General features: G+C 37.5%; 1 protein-coding gene across 1 annotated transcript in view; it reads left to right on the top strand.

The window, feature by feature from the left end:
• Nucleotides 1-250: 250 nt before the first annotated feature.
• LOC131042099 (uncharacterized) overlaps nt 251-16,719 on the top strand; it is a 92,425-nt gene continuing 75,956 nt past the window's right edge. Inside the window, exon 1 of the mRNA XM_057975410.2 lies at nt 251-839. Coding sequence (XP_057831393.1) covers nt 357-839 — 483 coding nt within the window. The 5' untranslated portion in view covers nt 251-356. The remainder of the gene's footprint in view (nt 840-16,719) is intronic.

The raw sequence follows: 16,719 nt of genomic DNA, 5'->3' as shown, positions 1-16,719 counted from the left end.
TCATATGATATCTATGATAGTTATCTTAATTCTGATTTATACAATTTTATTATGATGGATTATGCATATAAGAATTGATGCTATCATATGATATCTATATAGTTATCTTAAATATGATTTATACAATCTTAGTATGATTGATTATGCATATAAGATAATTATAACAAATTCATTTATTTAATCATAAAGTCTACATTCAGACTTTAGTTATATCGATAAGGTATATAATCGAATGAAAGATAAATGAAATTTCTCATTCAACCATTTATCTTACCTCATGTACTAAGTTTTAACACATAGCTTATCATTTTTCTTTGCAGAAATCCCGGGATAACATATTCCAGAGGAGGAAAACTATGGAGGCCATTATTGGTGGTTCACTTTCAAAATGGGACGCTCCTTTTAGACCGAACAAAACCACTGCCCACATCCCTGCGTTCGATCAGCTATCAACTGTTCACAGTTTTACATGCAATGCGTTCAATAGAATGATACACTTCCAGTCTCAAAGGAGCTCTCGCTTGACTCAGATTTACAGAAATGTGAAGGTATGTGCCTCCGCAAGTGAACAAAAGTCGCCCCTCTCTGAAGTACAATCTAGTGGATTAAGAGTACCTTTCGAGCTGGGTGATAGGCAGTTCAGAATGTTTCATATACTTCCATCAGGATTGAAAATGGAGGTGATTATGCAGAGAGGTGTGAAGGAAAACAATGACAGAAAAAGCCCCATTGTGTTTGTGCATGGAAGCTTTCATGCTGCCTGGTGTTGGGCTGTGCATTGGCTGCCCTTCTTTAGCGAGGCAGGTCATGATTGCCATGCTATTAGCCTTCTGGGTCAGGCAAGTAAATATTCCTAACTATGTAGATCATTTTCAGGACAACATCAATAAATAGGTAAGTCTCTTTTTAACTATCCATGTTGTGGATGTAAACTATCTTTATTAAAATAATTGTTGATGCATCTCCTTCATTGGTTGTATATGCCGAAAAGTTTCCCGTGGCTGATTCATTTGCTATAAATGACTGAACATATGCTGCAACAACTGCAATATTTTTTCAGAATCCGTGCTGTAAAAGCATCGCACTGTTATGTATATGTCTGAGTTTGTGCCATGAAACTAGAGTAATTATGCTCGTATGACTGAATTGGTGGCATGAAACTACTAACATTCTACCCATATCCTAAATTCATGTTGTGAAATTACATTAATTATGCCCATAGGACCGAATCTGTGGTTTGAAGCTACTATCATCTTACCCATGTGTCTGAATTTCATTAAGCTACACAAATTTTGGCTATAAGACTGCATTTGTTGTGATGGGAAACTGGTACATTATACCTATATCTGAATTGTGCTGTGAATCAACAGAAATTATGCTCTTTGGCTGAATTTTGGGTGTGTATCTACTATCTTTAAGCTCATGTATCTGAATTTGTGTTGTGAAGCTGCAGCAATTATGTCCATACAACTCTTTGTCGTGGTGTGGAGCTACTAATGTTAAGTCCATATGTCTGAATCTGCGTTATGAAACTACACAAATTATATCGAGATGGCTGAATTTGTGGTTTGAAACTATAAAAACACCCAACTGTCTAAATTTATCTTGTGAAATATACTGTAATGATACCTGTGTCTGAACTATGATGACCGAATAGAAAAAGTACACCCACATATCTGTATTTATATTGTGGAAATACGAAGTTCATATCCACATTGACTGAATTAGGTTTGAGTGCTTGGTTTTTCTCTAAATCCGAGAAATGGATTCTATGTCTTCGAAAATTCTTTTGCGCTCCAACCCAGCTTTCTATAACTTTCCTTTGGTTTTCAATACTGTTTTAGGCATTCTTGAGAATTTTTTTGTTGTATTCTTAAGAAGTTGTAATGTCTTGTTGACGTGGCTAAAATCGTATCACAACAACTCTATCCGGCCAACACAGAATAGAATGCTGAGTATCCTATCCTCTTGAAATAAGGAAATCTCTAATGCTGTTTTTAGTTGATCAATGGTGACGATCTCAAAGTTTCAATTGTCAGCTATGACTGCAGGATAGCTCAACAGTTTGATTTGTTTTGCTGGAAACACAAAGGGGACTTACGGTTAGACATAATCGATTTTGTTTGCAAGGGTTCCCTAAGATTCTATAGTTTTGATTTCATCAAATTTATCTTTGACATGATGTTGTTCGGACTTCAACTTGTGATAAAAAAGGGAAAAAGGAAAGGGAAAGAGATAGAAAATAACTAATTAATCTATCTAAGATACTATGTTCAGAAAATAGACATAAACCTTGAAAAAACCAGATTAAACATCATCAACTAATGAAGCACAACTTTGCAAAAACTAGTGCAATCTTCAATGGGAGTTGGATTTTCATGCTATTAAACATAAATTCAGAATCAAATATTCATTCATTTAATATTTAATAACCGAACAAGCGCACAAAATTGGTTCAGATTAACCATGCTAGAGGAAATGACAATCAGTCAATCCTTAATGGTGTGAACACTAAGATTTCTATCAGATAGAATCCAAAAAATACCATCTGAAATTAAACTGCATAACAAGAAAAACGAAAGATGAAGAAGGAGACCATGCACTCACAAGGAAACCGGACAGCATTAATATTCATAATTCTACATAAATTTCGACAGAGTTACAAAACAATCATAGACTTCTTACAAAATGAGGGAGAAACTATCCCTTTTATAGACATTCAAAAATAGATGAATGGCCAAGATTTAATCTTACAAGTGGCCCAGATTCATCCTATAAAACATGGCTGCCCATACCCATTAATGGATAACAAAATATCATCACCAACCATCAACTAACTAATAACTACCAACTACCAAACATAAAGTTGCTCCAAAAAGTGCACTGCACGGAGCTCAAAATTTGAAATGATTTTGGTAGTTGGAAAGAAACTTTATCCAGAAAAAATGCATTTAGAATTTTAAAAGAAACAAATATTTTTCAAGAAAACACTTTTTCTTTCCTCGAAGTAGACTCTTTGACCAAAAATTCAACTTCTCCTTGCAAGTAGTTCTTCTAGATATCCTGATCTGCTGCGCGTTCTACCTGAACGTAGTCTTGGAATCTTAAGCACAACTCAAATAGTTCTTTTCCTAGAGGCATAGAAGGATTAAGCATTTTGTATTGAATACCCTCTTGGAGGTTATCTACATTCTTCATCTCATCTCTCCAATATGATTTATGAGCTTCAAAACGCAATATGTCCGCTTGTAGCCCACTAGCGAATTCCAAGTCCTCCATGGAGTAGGTGATTTTATCGGTTTTCAGCCTATCCTCCCACCGTGGTCATAGCTCATTATCCTTCATGCTACTCTTCCAACCAGGGACCATCGATCTGAGGATCTTTTATGCTTGACAAAACTTCATCGCACTTATCTTGCACTTTGTTGATGTTGTCCTTCATGTCATTCTTCATGGTAAGAATCCAATACCACTCCTTGAAAGTATCGACGTCATAGGGGTCTAGGATGGTATGCAATGTGGGGATCTAAGTGTGTGTCCAAAATAGAGCCCTTATGAGAGGCAATGCCTTGGCAATCGCCTCATGAGCATTATAACACTCTTTCTTCAGCTCACATATTTTGACAAGAGTGGACTCCCTGTGGAAAGCCATTTCTCGCACATCTTCGATGACCTGCTCTCCCCTTTTCTTGATGCCTCGAATCCATTCCCTAACTGCCTTGGCAGTGTCACACACTCCTTCAAATTCAGCTGTAGTTTTTTGTGCTAATGCCAATGGGGCAATATGGGACTCAGCGGTATGTTGCAGTGTCTTAACAAGTGATCTATGTACCCCTCGGCTTGCTCAGCATGAGCTCGGTACATATCCCTTTCAACTGTTATTTCATCTAGCTGTCTGAGCATCTTCTGTACGGAATCTTTGAATTCCTCCCTCTCCTACTCTTTGGTTGCTCGCCCAATCAGGATGGATGTGATGCTGTAGTTAGCCAATGCAATTTGATCTGTTGGTTTGTTTGTAGGTGGGGCAGCAATATAAATTGTACGATTCCTTTGCTCATCTTTGGTAATCCTGGAGTAAGTCTTTGGCTTTTTCTTTCCTTTAGTTTTTATTTCTCCTATCCGAGAGAAGATATCCTCCAGGTTAATTGGTGGCTTGACAACCACTTTCCGTTGTGCCCGGGCTATTAACCAGTCACGAGGAATGTTTTGTCCAGACATAACCACTAAATCCCCACTCTGCTCTTTGGAGGCCTCAGCTAACTCATTGCCTATCCGTAATTGATCGGACATAGAAGAAGGAATGGGTGTAGTATCTAATCCTTTACTCATGGTTGAGTTCTCTTCCACCTCACTGAGCAATTGATGGATATCCTCTAATAGTGGTTGTTCTTCAGTTCTGTTGGGTTCTTGGGTTCTATCTTCTTCCTTGTCTCCCTCAATCGTAGTGCCATCCTTGTTGCCGCCTTTCTGCTGCAACTCATGCCCGCTCCCCTGCGTGACCCTTTGTTTATCAATCCCTTGATTTGGTGCTATCTCTCCTTCCTCGACCTGATCATGCGCATTGTAAAAGCGTCATTTACACGCTCATACTGACCAATCGCATATGCAATGTTGTTCTTTTCTCTTTGGGCTATGTCATAGTAATGCAACTGAGGGTAGCAGTCGTATACTTTCAGTTGATTTGGCACATTCCCAATCTCACGTCTTTTGATTAATCTTGGGAGTGGCTGGTGCCGATCAAACATGTAGACTAAGTAGGAGGTCATGGCGAAGTACCTTTTATCTTCGAGCTCAACTAGCTGTGTATGAATGTTATTGCTGATGATTTGAGCCCAGTCAAACTTAGATTTCCCAATGGAGACTTGCTCGGTAAAGTAGAACATCCATTCCTCAAAGAGATTAGATTGCAGAAGTCTTATGACCCGGCTAAGCAAGGTAACCATATCACCATACTCATTGTGGAAGTCACTTTTGTGGGTCTTTTTACCGATCCTAGTGCTCGGGGGTCTTCTCTCCTTGAACCACTCTTCATTTATCAGTGTTTTGCACTGAATAGGATTCATGTCATAAGCAATTTGGGCTTCATCACTGGTTACAATAGTGGGACTATCAAGAAGCGGGATATCAAATGCTTCCCTAATGGCTTCAGGTGTGAAGTCGGCTATTACCATTCCTTTCAACACCACTAATCTGGTTTTTGGCTTGTTGTGCATATCGCACACACGCCCCGTCTTTGACAGGGGACCCCCGTGTCAAGTTTGGTCTGCCCACGTAGTGGAAAAGTGGAATGAAGAAGAAATCTCGCGAAACCTCTCATTTCGCCGAAAACAGAGGCATTTCAGAATCTCACGAAATCCCCAATCTACTCGAAACTTGCAAAATAACCTTTCATGCCGACTTTCAAAGTGGCTCAGAGAGCTGAAAATGGCAAAAGTCGAAATTGCGCAGTAAGGGGGGAAAATAGCCAAAAACTATTAAAACTTTTCAAGAGCCTTCTTCAGGCCGAAGTTTGCGAAATACCCTTGTAAGCCGAAAACGAAATAGTCTAAAATCGCGGACGGGGGGGAAGAAAATAAGTGAAGGCGTTAAACTTGCAAACTCGGCTTTCAGGCCGAATGAAAGGATGTTATTATCACGAAGTTTAAAAAGCTTCCTCGTAGCCTGAAATTGGCTATTCGAGTTCAAAATCGGGCCAGGACCTCATTTGGGCCGAAAATGTTAAAGCTCACAAATCGGCCGAGTGGGCCAAAATTCTTAAAATTGCAAAACGACAATTCAACTCGAAAGTTTAGAGGCTTGCGAAATTGGTCTAATAGGCCGAAAAGGGGGCTAAGGGGGAATCGCAATTTCCGTCTCAAAACAAATTGGGTTAAGACCAAACTCGACGCCTTACTGGATTTTGCTAGAAGTGAGTAAAACGTTTGAAGTTTGCAAAACCGGCTTCATGCCCGAAATTCTTCAGAAGAGTAAAATCTCGCAAAATGGCCTTTTAGGCCGAAAATCCTCAAAATCGTGAAAGGAAGCATTTTGGCCGAAAAGTTAATAGGCACTAAATCTCACAAAAGTAATGCTTTAGGCCGAAATTGCTAAAGGTAAAGGTAAACTCATAAAACAAAGATCTCTCCTTTTGGGTGAATGACCCGAAATCATAAGCAAAGGTCTCGCATTTTTGGTAAAATGTTAGAAATTGGAAGGTTTAAATTGAATATCTCGCAGTTTACCTCTCAGACCCGAACTTCGTCTAAATTGGAAAACTAATCAGACGAAAGATTGGATCTCTCATTTCATTTAGAAAGCGAAAACATTCAAAAGATACATCTCACAAAGAGCTTCTCGAGCCAGACATCGTTAAAATTTAATGTTTGTTAAATTAATTTTAATTTTTCAAATTGATTTATTAAAGAGAGATTGATTGTTCGCAGGACGTCATCGCAAAGAACCAAGGGAAGGTCTAAAACGACAAAGCTAGGCACGGAGAGCTGAAGAAGAAGATGCAGGAACGCATTGCAGGAGCGCGAGAGCAACTGAGCATTGGGAAGCGTGCCACCGACTAAAGCTGAAGTCCACCACCAAAGACCAAAGAACACTCAGAATGCGACAAGTATGCATTCTCAGGAAAAGTGCACAACTGGATTTAATTCCAAAATTTCAGTTTTTTTTAAAAAACTGGAACTGTTTTATTGTAAAATTGTTCGTGGGCCCCACTCAAGATATTTTAAAACAAAGGGGACACAAGTCATTTATGTCCAACTACCGGATAGACCCAAATTAAAGTCAAACAGTTGTAGGTAGTTGAAATTATGGTTGGCTGGATAACTGAGAATTGAGTTGGCATGGGTTAAAGCTGCCAGTTTTTGGATGCAGTCCATCCTAGCCTTCGATTCAAAATTGTAAATCTATAAACGACAGAGGCCTTTCTTTTGTAAAGAGTTAGACTTTGGTTAGGATTTTTGGTGGTTAGACAGTTAGAAGGTTAGATTGTTAGAGAGTTAGATTTTAGAAGTTAGAATAGGTTAGATCTTAGCAGTAGCATAGAGATGCTGCAGAAATTGTTGTAATAGGCAGCTGAAATCAATATATAGACATTGATTTGGTGTTTATTGTCTTGTTTTCATCCTGTTTGCATGGTTTCTTTCAGCATTTTAGATAGATCTTTCTGTTTTGGGTGTGCAGGTATTTGATAGATTCAGGCTCATACTATTGAGGATATACTGATTGTGTATCCTTTTGTATGGTTAACCTGAGCCTTTGAATTGTGCTTTCAATTGCAGGTGTCCGTCTGAGCTGCGCCAGAATTGGGTGCTTAGCTGTGCGTTTGCAGTCTGAAAATCTTCCAAGTCCCCTTGAAGATTGCACCGGTCCTGCAAGGTTGTGAGCTATTCTGGCCAAGCAGGGATTGGTTATGTTGAATCCGTCTATCCGCATACCAGTCTTGTTAGTTTTAGATCTCCTATCCCTTCCCTTTTAATTTTATTTCGCTGTTCGAGAATCGTAGAAGACCATCTTGTTGCAAAATCGTAAGTCCCCTTTGTGTTTCCAACAAAACACATCAAACTACTAAGCTATCCTGCAGTCAAGACCTGACAACCGAAACCTTGAGGTCATCCCCATTGATCAATTTAAAACAGCATAAGGGATTTCCTTATCTCAAGAGAGGATAGGATTCTTAGCATTTATATTCTACGTTGGCCGGATGAAGTCGTAGTTCCGCGATTTTAGACATGTCAACACAGCTGATAATGCTTAGCGTCTTCAACCACTAGTTAATAATTCTGCACGGTCGGTGGGAAACCAACAACCTGAGCAATACCACTCTCCAACATCCGTCTAGGCTTTCCATAGGCGTTAGGAGAGTATACCCTGTTCCTGAAATTTTGAATATCAATATGTCCCAGGTCTGTATCTCCTATATTGTCCCACACACTTTGGACCTTTGAATCTTTGACGACTCCTTGGTACTGATACTTCATTTTCACAAACTTGAGGGGAATGTTAGATTTGGAAGTCTGTGATGCTCCGGTTGCGTCAGGTGCCTTTGAAGACTCTGTCGCTGATTTAGGCATTTATCCTGCACAACCGGACACTAATTACGAGACAAGTTTGAGGAAAAACATGGATTAGCAATGCTAGGAGACGACGTTAGTATACAAATTGTTAAGTAGCCAGATAATTTAATATTTGAAAACGTTTTGAAACCGGCCTTTTAAACAATTTAAATTCTGTGCTTGGGGAATGAATGCAATTTGAAGTTGAAAATCAGTTGGTTTGGTTAGCTGTTGTTCTTGGAGCGGATTTTCGAAATGTTGCTCCTGATTGCTGATGGTGAAAAGTTGCAAATGTTATTGGATTGCGTGATTCAACGTATTAAGTTTTGTTTCACGTGGATTGTTTCGAAGATGATTATGTGTTTACAATTTCTAACAGATGAGTTTATGCGTTTTGTAGCTATTTAGACCATTAACCCTAAATTTGCCTAAGTTTCGAATTTTCGATTGGGGGTGGCGATTTTGACGAATGATTGTTTGAATGTTGATGTTTCCTTGGGTTAAACTTTAAGATTTGCTTGAATGCTTTCTACATACCAACCCTAGTGTAAACAACACGATCATCTTGCAAAGTGTTAACCATTTGAAAGGAAAATTCAGACTTACCTTGAAGTGTAATGAAGAAGTTTATTGACTGCAAATGTTGATGGTGCGTTAACCCAACATGGCGTGGTTTTGACCCTAAAGGTTTGGAGAGATCTTGTAGTTTTGGCTAAATGCAAAGAAATGAGAGAACGCCCTCCTTTGTAAACTTGTAGAATCCCCCTTGAATGCCTTATGCCTTGTTTATTGACTGCATATTGAGTATACTTTGGTTTCTAACACTTTGCCAAACTTCCTCAAAAACATTTGCGCGAACTTTACCCTGATGGCAAACTTCGGGCATTATAAATGATTTGCGCGAACTTTGAAGTTTGAATGATTTTCGGCTTCTTAATGTTCTTCACGTGATTTGGAGTTTTGAAGGATTTTCGGCTTAGAGCTATTTCACGTGAACTTGGACTCCTTTGTTTTCGGTTTATGAGCTTATATTGCGCGATATAGTCTTTATTAACTTTTTCGGCATTTTGAATCAATTTGTGACATTTTAAACTCAATGTCTGTTTCTTGTTTTCGGTTAAAAAGGTGAAATGGTGAACTTTAGAGATTTTCGGACTCAGAACTTATTTCACGTGATTTAAACACTCACCTTTTGCCTTTCGTCTTTACTTTTTCGGCTAAAATGAGACTTTGCGCGAATTTTGAAGTTTTTAACTTTTTCGGCTTATTAGCTGAAATTGTGAACTTGGACCTCGTCAGTTTAGAAGAGCTATATGGCGCGATTATGAACTCCTTTGATGATTTCGACGGAATGAGGTTTAATGGTGATTTAATATCTCTTTCTGATTTTCGGCAAATAAGAGGACTTTGTGCGATTTTGCCTTTATTAGCCATTTTTGGGTGATTGGCTCACTTTATGAGTTTTGGAGATTTTCGGCTCAAAAGCCTCTTTTGCGAGCTTAGTTGTCACTTTTTTCGGGCCAAAAGGTGATATTGAGAGTTTTGACGATTTTTGGGCTCTATTGGTTATTTTGAGAGCCTTTGGAGTTTAACCTTGCAATTTTGTTGTTTGGGCCGATTTTGCCTTCAATGTTGGAATTTTGGCCTTGGAGGTTGATTTTCGAGAGATTTAGCTCACACTTTAGACTACTAGGCAAATTTTAACTTTTGAGTGGGTTTAAAGACACATTTTCAACTCGGCTTCAGGAACATTTTCCTAACTTCAAATTTCGGGCCAAAAGGAGATTTTGGGCGATTTCTTGTTTGTTTTAACTTTTAAGTTAAACGCCCCTTTGGATGAAATTCAGGCCTTTGATATGAAATTCGGGCCAATTGGAATGTTTTGAGTGATCTTCACTTCTCAAGTTTAATGCCTAGCAGGTTAACCTGGCTGTCCGGTTTAGATGTGAGATCTTGCCTCCTCACTTTCAAAGTGTGAATTCTTCAAAATCTAAGACTCAGGCTAGCTCAATCTTGAGAAGGATCACCTCCTTTTGTTTGAAATTCTTAACCGTTGCAACTCCTCTTTGCGGATTACCAGAACTTCCTACTCAGGACCTGAGGGAGGACAAGACGAGAAAACAAAGAAGGGGGGACCCTGTCAACGACGGGGAGTGTGTGCAAGGCACAACATGTCCCCTTCTTGCACCCAGTTAGTTTGGCTTTCCATTAGCCTATTCTTGGTTCCTGTAGGCTGTGTGGAGTTGCTTAGGGGACTCAATGTTTTGTGGGGAGCTTGAGCAGGTGATTTCAGTGTGTTCGAGCAGAGTTTTTATTTTTAGTAAGTGCTATTTTGGGAACTTGTTCGCAACTTCAATTTGCTCTCAACTTTTGAGTGAAGTGTTCTCGGTTTCAGGCCATGGTGAGTTTCCTATGGTTAGAGGAATACTATTTTATGATTTTCATTAAGTGTGTTGGTTAATAGATTTTCCTTCCCAAAAATAATCTTACAATTGACTTGATAAGCCCAAAATGAAAGACAAATAGAAACCAACAGTTGGAGAAGTTGCCATTGAATTGACAACTTTTCTCTGAATTTTAGAAGTATAGCTCCCTCTTATGATGTAATTTGGGGTTTTCCAAGGTATGCTTTTAACTAGAAAGTAGGAAAGGCTCACTAAATTAAAAAAACCTCAAATAAAGATGAAAACACAAAACTTCTGATCGAGTCTCATTCTCATATCAAAGTATGATGGGGATTAGATGGAAAAATCAATTTGGAGATCAGTAAATCTAAAGATTATTACTATCGTTTGACATTCATGCAAAGAAAAACATCTTTTGACGGCAAACTAAAAATGAATGAAACAATCATTTTTTTGGAAATATGCTATCAAGAATCTGAAATAGGAATGTGTTCAACATAAGAGGAACATGTACAATCATGCATCATAGTACAAAGTCTATTGATTTCAGAAAGCTACTTCATATATTCTCATAGATTATGTTCAAAAATCGTTGGCTCAAAACCACATGAAAACCATATTTATGTCTTTTCAATTCAGGAAAAACAATGCAAAGTTTGTATTCCCTAAACTCAAAAAAATGTCTCCCCTCTGTAATGTCCCCTTCTCAGTGAGGACAATCGGCCATTAGCCTATTTTGGAGACCCATAGGCTAACTGGAAGCAAAAATTAGGGTTTCCTAGTTTTGAGGGGGTTTGTGAGGCCTGTTTGATGCTTTATTAGTAGGAACTCTACGATTCTAACTGTGGATTCCTTCTGGGTTTTCTGAAGGCTTCGTAGGGGTATGACATGCATTCTGTTTTGAAGAGAATTCTGGACTTACTATTTTTAGTAAGTGTCATATTTGGTAGTTCCATTTTTTAGCAGTTCAGTATAGAGCCCCAACACAATTCAGTTTGGTGGTTTGCAACGCCACAATTCATGGTTCAATTTGGCTTTATCATTAATTGATTTACAGGTGAATTATTAAATATTAATACTTTATATTAAAGTTTAATATTTAATTGTTGGTGTGGTCGACTTAAGGAAAAATACCTTCACTTAAAAACTTCTCATTTTCCTAAGTCAGTTGTCATCTTGGGAAAAGTGCAAACTTGTGCCTAGAAAGGGGACGCCAAAGTCATGTGCTGATTTGAAATGAAATTCAAATGAGAGTTTGAGAATTTGGGCGCCATTTGAAGATGAATTTGAATCTTTGAGTCTATAAATATAAGAGCTTGGCTTCTCATTTGGCATCCATGAAGAAAATATAACGAAGTGCTGCCGAAATTTACATTGAGCTTTGGGGAAAGCATACCTCCTAGCATTTGCTGGATTTCTTGCTTGAGAGATAGCAACTAATCGAGCTTGAGACTTCTCTTTATTCAGGAGAGCAGATTGAAGGACAAAGATGCAGATTTGTGTTTCATTTTCAGAAATGTGGAGTGTTTTCTAAGTTTTATCATGTTGCTGGTTCGTGTGTTCTGAAGGTGTTTTTGCTCGTTTTTTTTTTGCCTTTGGGTAGGTCCATACACAAACACACATATTAAATATGAATAAAATAAAGAAATATGCATAATTGTAAAACTTAATACATTTAATAGTATGATACTTCATCATTGATTAATGCCAAATGCCAATTGATAGTTCAAAATTTCAATATTATCATTTTATGTCATAAACCATATGATATATATCAATGTATCATGTGTCTAGGTTCACGCTTCAAATGAAAATCATTACAATTACAAAATTGACAATAAAAAATAATAATTGTCTTCTATCTTCATCAATCATCAAAAGGATCTAGACTAAGATCATCGTTGTTTGCTTCAAGTTCAAAATCATTTGAACCCAAAGCAGTGCATCATGTGTAAGTATCTCATCATCATCACCCATAGTGACTCTAGCAAGATCTTCAATAGTTGCATCCAAGTTGGTACAATCAGGGGTTACATCCCAATGCTTTGTTGACCCATCCTTGTAGTGGTGTTCCTTCCAAGTAACCTTCCAGTTCCTCATGTAGTAAGAAAAGATGAAGCCTCCTAGTGCCATAAACTCCAAATGCAGTCTTCATCTGTCTCCTCTTTTGCATATTTTGTATCTGGTGGTCTCTCAGGAGGTTAAACAATCACCCAGTAAAGTGAACATAGATCAATAGCAAGCTGAAAATCATACTATAATGCAAGTCTTGAATCTTCTCCCAGATCCCACAACTTGCATTTTTCACAAGTGTAGTGCTAAAACCAAGTGATGTTCTGTCATCTAACTCAAAAATTGGATTGTCGTATGTTTTTGCAACTCCTATCTCAAACAATGGGTTATCAATGGATAGCACAAATTGATTATGCAAATAAAGTCAATTGTTGCTATGATAATTACGAAAATCAAACCATATGTCATGCCTGTCAGCAGTAACTTAGCTGTCCCAAATCTCTTGTGCATCTCCATTATCAATTTCAGCAGTAAATTGTGGATCCAAATCATCAAAGTCTTTTCTTTGATTAAAGTCAGTTCCATGCAAAAGATAAATAGATTTTGTTTCAAGATCATGATCACAAGAAAATTCATCCGATGTAGGCTCCTCATCATACTTAGGTGCTAACACACCTAGATCCAAAGTATCAAAGAGTAGATCACTTTGTTCAGAAAGAATCTATTCTTTGAGCTCCTCATGAGTGGTAGACTTAGTGAATGAGTCACTACCCAACTCAATATTACAAGAATCATTCCTCTCCATAGGCTCATTATGGACATCCAACCTGTAACCATCTAGACTCTCAGCATTGGAAAAATCTGAACTTAAATTGAAGGCTGTAATATTTTCTTTCCCTTCGTGCACCAAGTCATCAACAATAACTGCATAGATGTCCAAAGAGTCTTCTTGAAACTCTATTACGTAGTCCTTATGCATCAAGGCACTATCTCCATCCAGATGATCTGCTATGAACCTCTTATCATTTTCTTGTTTCTCATTATTTCTTTCACTAAAAGTACCTTTTTCATTTGCTTCTTCTTTTTCTTTATTGAGGAAGAGAGATCTTAACCACTAAGGATGCTCATGTACTTGCTTTAAATTCTCACCAAATTTTGCCAAAACTCACTATAATTTTGCCAACTTTGCTTCAATGCAATCAGCCCTTCCAATAGTTGCTCTTGAAAAGTCTTCATCTTTCTCATTGGAGCCTTCAGAATGGCAGGATACACCTTCTTTGATACCACTGTAATATGCTGCCCTATTTTGCCTTGAGTTTTTTCTGTTTTTGGTTTGATTTTTGCAATTGTTTTGAATGATATACAAAGTGCAGAAAATATAAATGCTTGTAGCAATTAAATAACTTAGGAAATTGACAATATATAGAAACCCACAAGGCTGAAATGTTTCAGATTTAATTTCTGATTTGATGATACAATATTTCTCAAAAGTATGAACAACCTAGTTCATAAAATAGCATTACAAATGTATTTCAAGCATACCCAGAAGATGACACTGGTAATTTGGATGCCAATCTTCAATAACTTCTTTGAAGGTCATGAAATGGATATAAATGATAGTGCAGATCCTAAATGCCTCCAAATAGCATTAGGAACCTCTTCAAACCCCAAGCACCACCTTCTTCTATGTTCATGCCACTCCCAAGGCTGTACGATCAACAAATAAATGAAATAAACCTGCAAATAATTTTTCAATCTGCTCCTTCAAGACTATAAATGCAACTGAAATCTTTCACAATGAATCTTAGTTGTGATCTCTATGTGACATCATCAAGTAATCCTCTAGATTGGATTATTCACCAATGTAGAAGATGTTCCTTGCTAGGGTTTTCGTCCTCACAAGCTTGAGGTGAAACAAATCCAACTCAAGGAACCATGTAGGGTTATCTTAGAGAGAAATATTAGAAATGATAAACTCAACATACCAAATGAGCTCTTAATTCCCCTTTTTATAAGCCTTTCAAAAACTCGCTTTTAAAATCACTTTATTAATTTACTAAACCTTTTAACTCCAAAAAGTGATTTAATTTAATTTTAAAATATTAATGGAGCTTAAAGCCACTTTTAAGTATCCCATCATCTAAAAGTTTCCATTCTCTTTCCAACTAGCTATAACACTGAGGTGTCCAATAATTAAATTTAATTAAAAAGGCAAGTTTAGTGAAAATAATTAAATATAGCTTAATAATGCACTCAATTAGCGACAATGGTTGAAATGCATTAGAATTGAAATTTGACTGCATTGGAGTGATCTCGATAATGAAAGATGATAACAAACCTGATTGGGTGAGTTACTAAAAATAGATGCTCTCTCCAAGAATTTTGGAGCCCAAATCAGAAGTCGGAAATAACATCTAAACCATCATATGACTCCTCTAAATCATTTGAGTTCACTGGTAACATCAAATTACCCCTCTGAACAAGCCGATACAAACCCAAAAAGTCAGCAACAACTACATTGCTAGAGAACCTAAAAATGGGGACATTACAACAAAGCCACTCTCTCTCTCTCTCTCTCTCTCTCTCTCTCTCTTTATATTCTACACTTAAATTGATTCTTAAGGGCATGTAAGAAATGGTTGACTTAGTCCGAATTGTATCCCCTGCATATTTCCTTATATTTCAAGGTGTCTAATACAAGTAATTCGTCAAATGGAATTAATCTTGAAAGCTCTTGACAAGTTGTCTCTGCAAGGGACTTCACAAATTTCATGAATTTACCTTTGAAAACCAATAGCAAACCTGTAAATCTCTTTAACACAAATACAAGCCTTGTTTGGATTTGCCTTTGAAGATGAACCACGAATGAGGGTTTTTGCCCCTTCTCAACATTCAACACCCTATTGATCCTTGTTAGAATTGCTTTGGTGAAGACAAAGGCTTTTCGTCTCGTTGCCAAGAGTTTGGCCATAGGCACAAATCTCTGAACTCTTTGTAGGGAAGCAAGACACATTGTGTGATGTCATAAGATTAAGACACATGCCATGATCTTGTCTAATACTATCTCTCACCTTGCCTATATAAGGAAGGTCTCATGTACATTTGTATCATAATAGGGGTATTTACTATCATTGTTCCATTATTGCATCCATAATCAAGCAAGCCATTCTCTTGCCATTTTTGTATCATAATAGGGATATGTACTATCATTGACCCATTATTGATCATTGCACATTATGCATCCATAATCAAGCCATCTATTGTCTTGCCATGCTTTTTTGTGGAAGGTTATTTTTGTTTTGCAGGTGATCTTGGGGTGTGTGAGCTCACTATTTACTACTACATAAACATCATGTAACATTAAGACACCACACATGTTAGTCAATAACCATTCATGCTTACAAGCACAATGTAAACTGACATTGAGTAAAATTACAAATACATATTAAAACCAAGTTTTGATTGCAAACATGCTACTAAGCAATCAACAAAGTCAATTGCAAACAACATATGACACGTGAGACTTTTTCTCTATTGTCATTGCTATGAATGAGGTCATTCTCTCCCCTAATACTCTCCCTCAACCTAGTGGTCAAGTTATCCCTATCAACACACACAAGGATGCACAATGATTAGTCATCATAAGAAAATTTAATTGAAATAATGGGTAAATCAATGACCATCATTGTTAGTAAATCCTTAATCATGGCAATCAATTGTAATGTCCCCTTCTCAGTGATGTGCATTCAGTGGTCCATTGGCCAATTCTAGAGACCCATAGGCTATGTGGAAAGGAGAATTAGGGTTTCCAACTTTTGTGGAGCTCTGCTCGGGCTTTTTAGGGTTTACTAGGAGGGAATTCTTCAGTTCTGTCTATGGTTTCCTTTTGGGTTTTTCATGAGCTCTAGGGTGGCATAACATGCATTTGATTCTTTGGTGAAGTGAGAACTTACTATTTTTAGTAAGTTAGGGTTTGGCTGTTTGGATGATGTTGTCTTACTGAGCTTTCCAAGCTCTTTCTCTGGGTGCGAAGATCATGTTTTTCGGAGGAGTATTCCACGGCTTACTATTTTTAGTAAGTGGCAGTATTGAGCAATTCTATTTTTAGCAGTTTGGACAGGGTCCCAATCCTGTAGCAATTCAATGGTCTTCATTGCTTAGCTTCATCTTGGATTTTGTTGATAATCAGTACTTGAGTCATAAGTGATTTAATTAAATATTATTTCCTTATCCTAAGGTTTAATATTTAATTATTT

This window comes from Cryptomeria japonica, chromosome 2 (assembly GCF_030272615.1).
Source record: "Cryptomeria japonica chromosome 2, Sugi_1.0, whole genome shotgun sequence".
Taxonomy (NCBI): domain Eukaryota; kingdom Viridiplantae; phylum Streptophyta; class Pinopsida; order Cupressales; family Cupressaceae; genus Cryptomeria; species Cryptomeria japonica.
The sequence above is the reverse complement of the archived record's forward strand: the minus strand, read 5'-3'. Positions and strand labels throughout refer to the sequence as shown.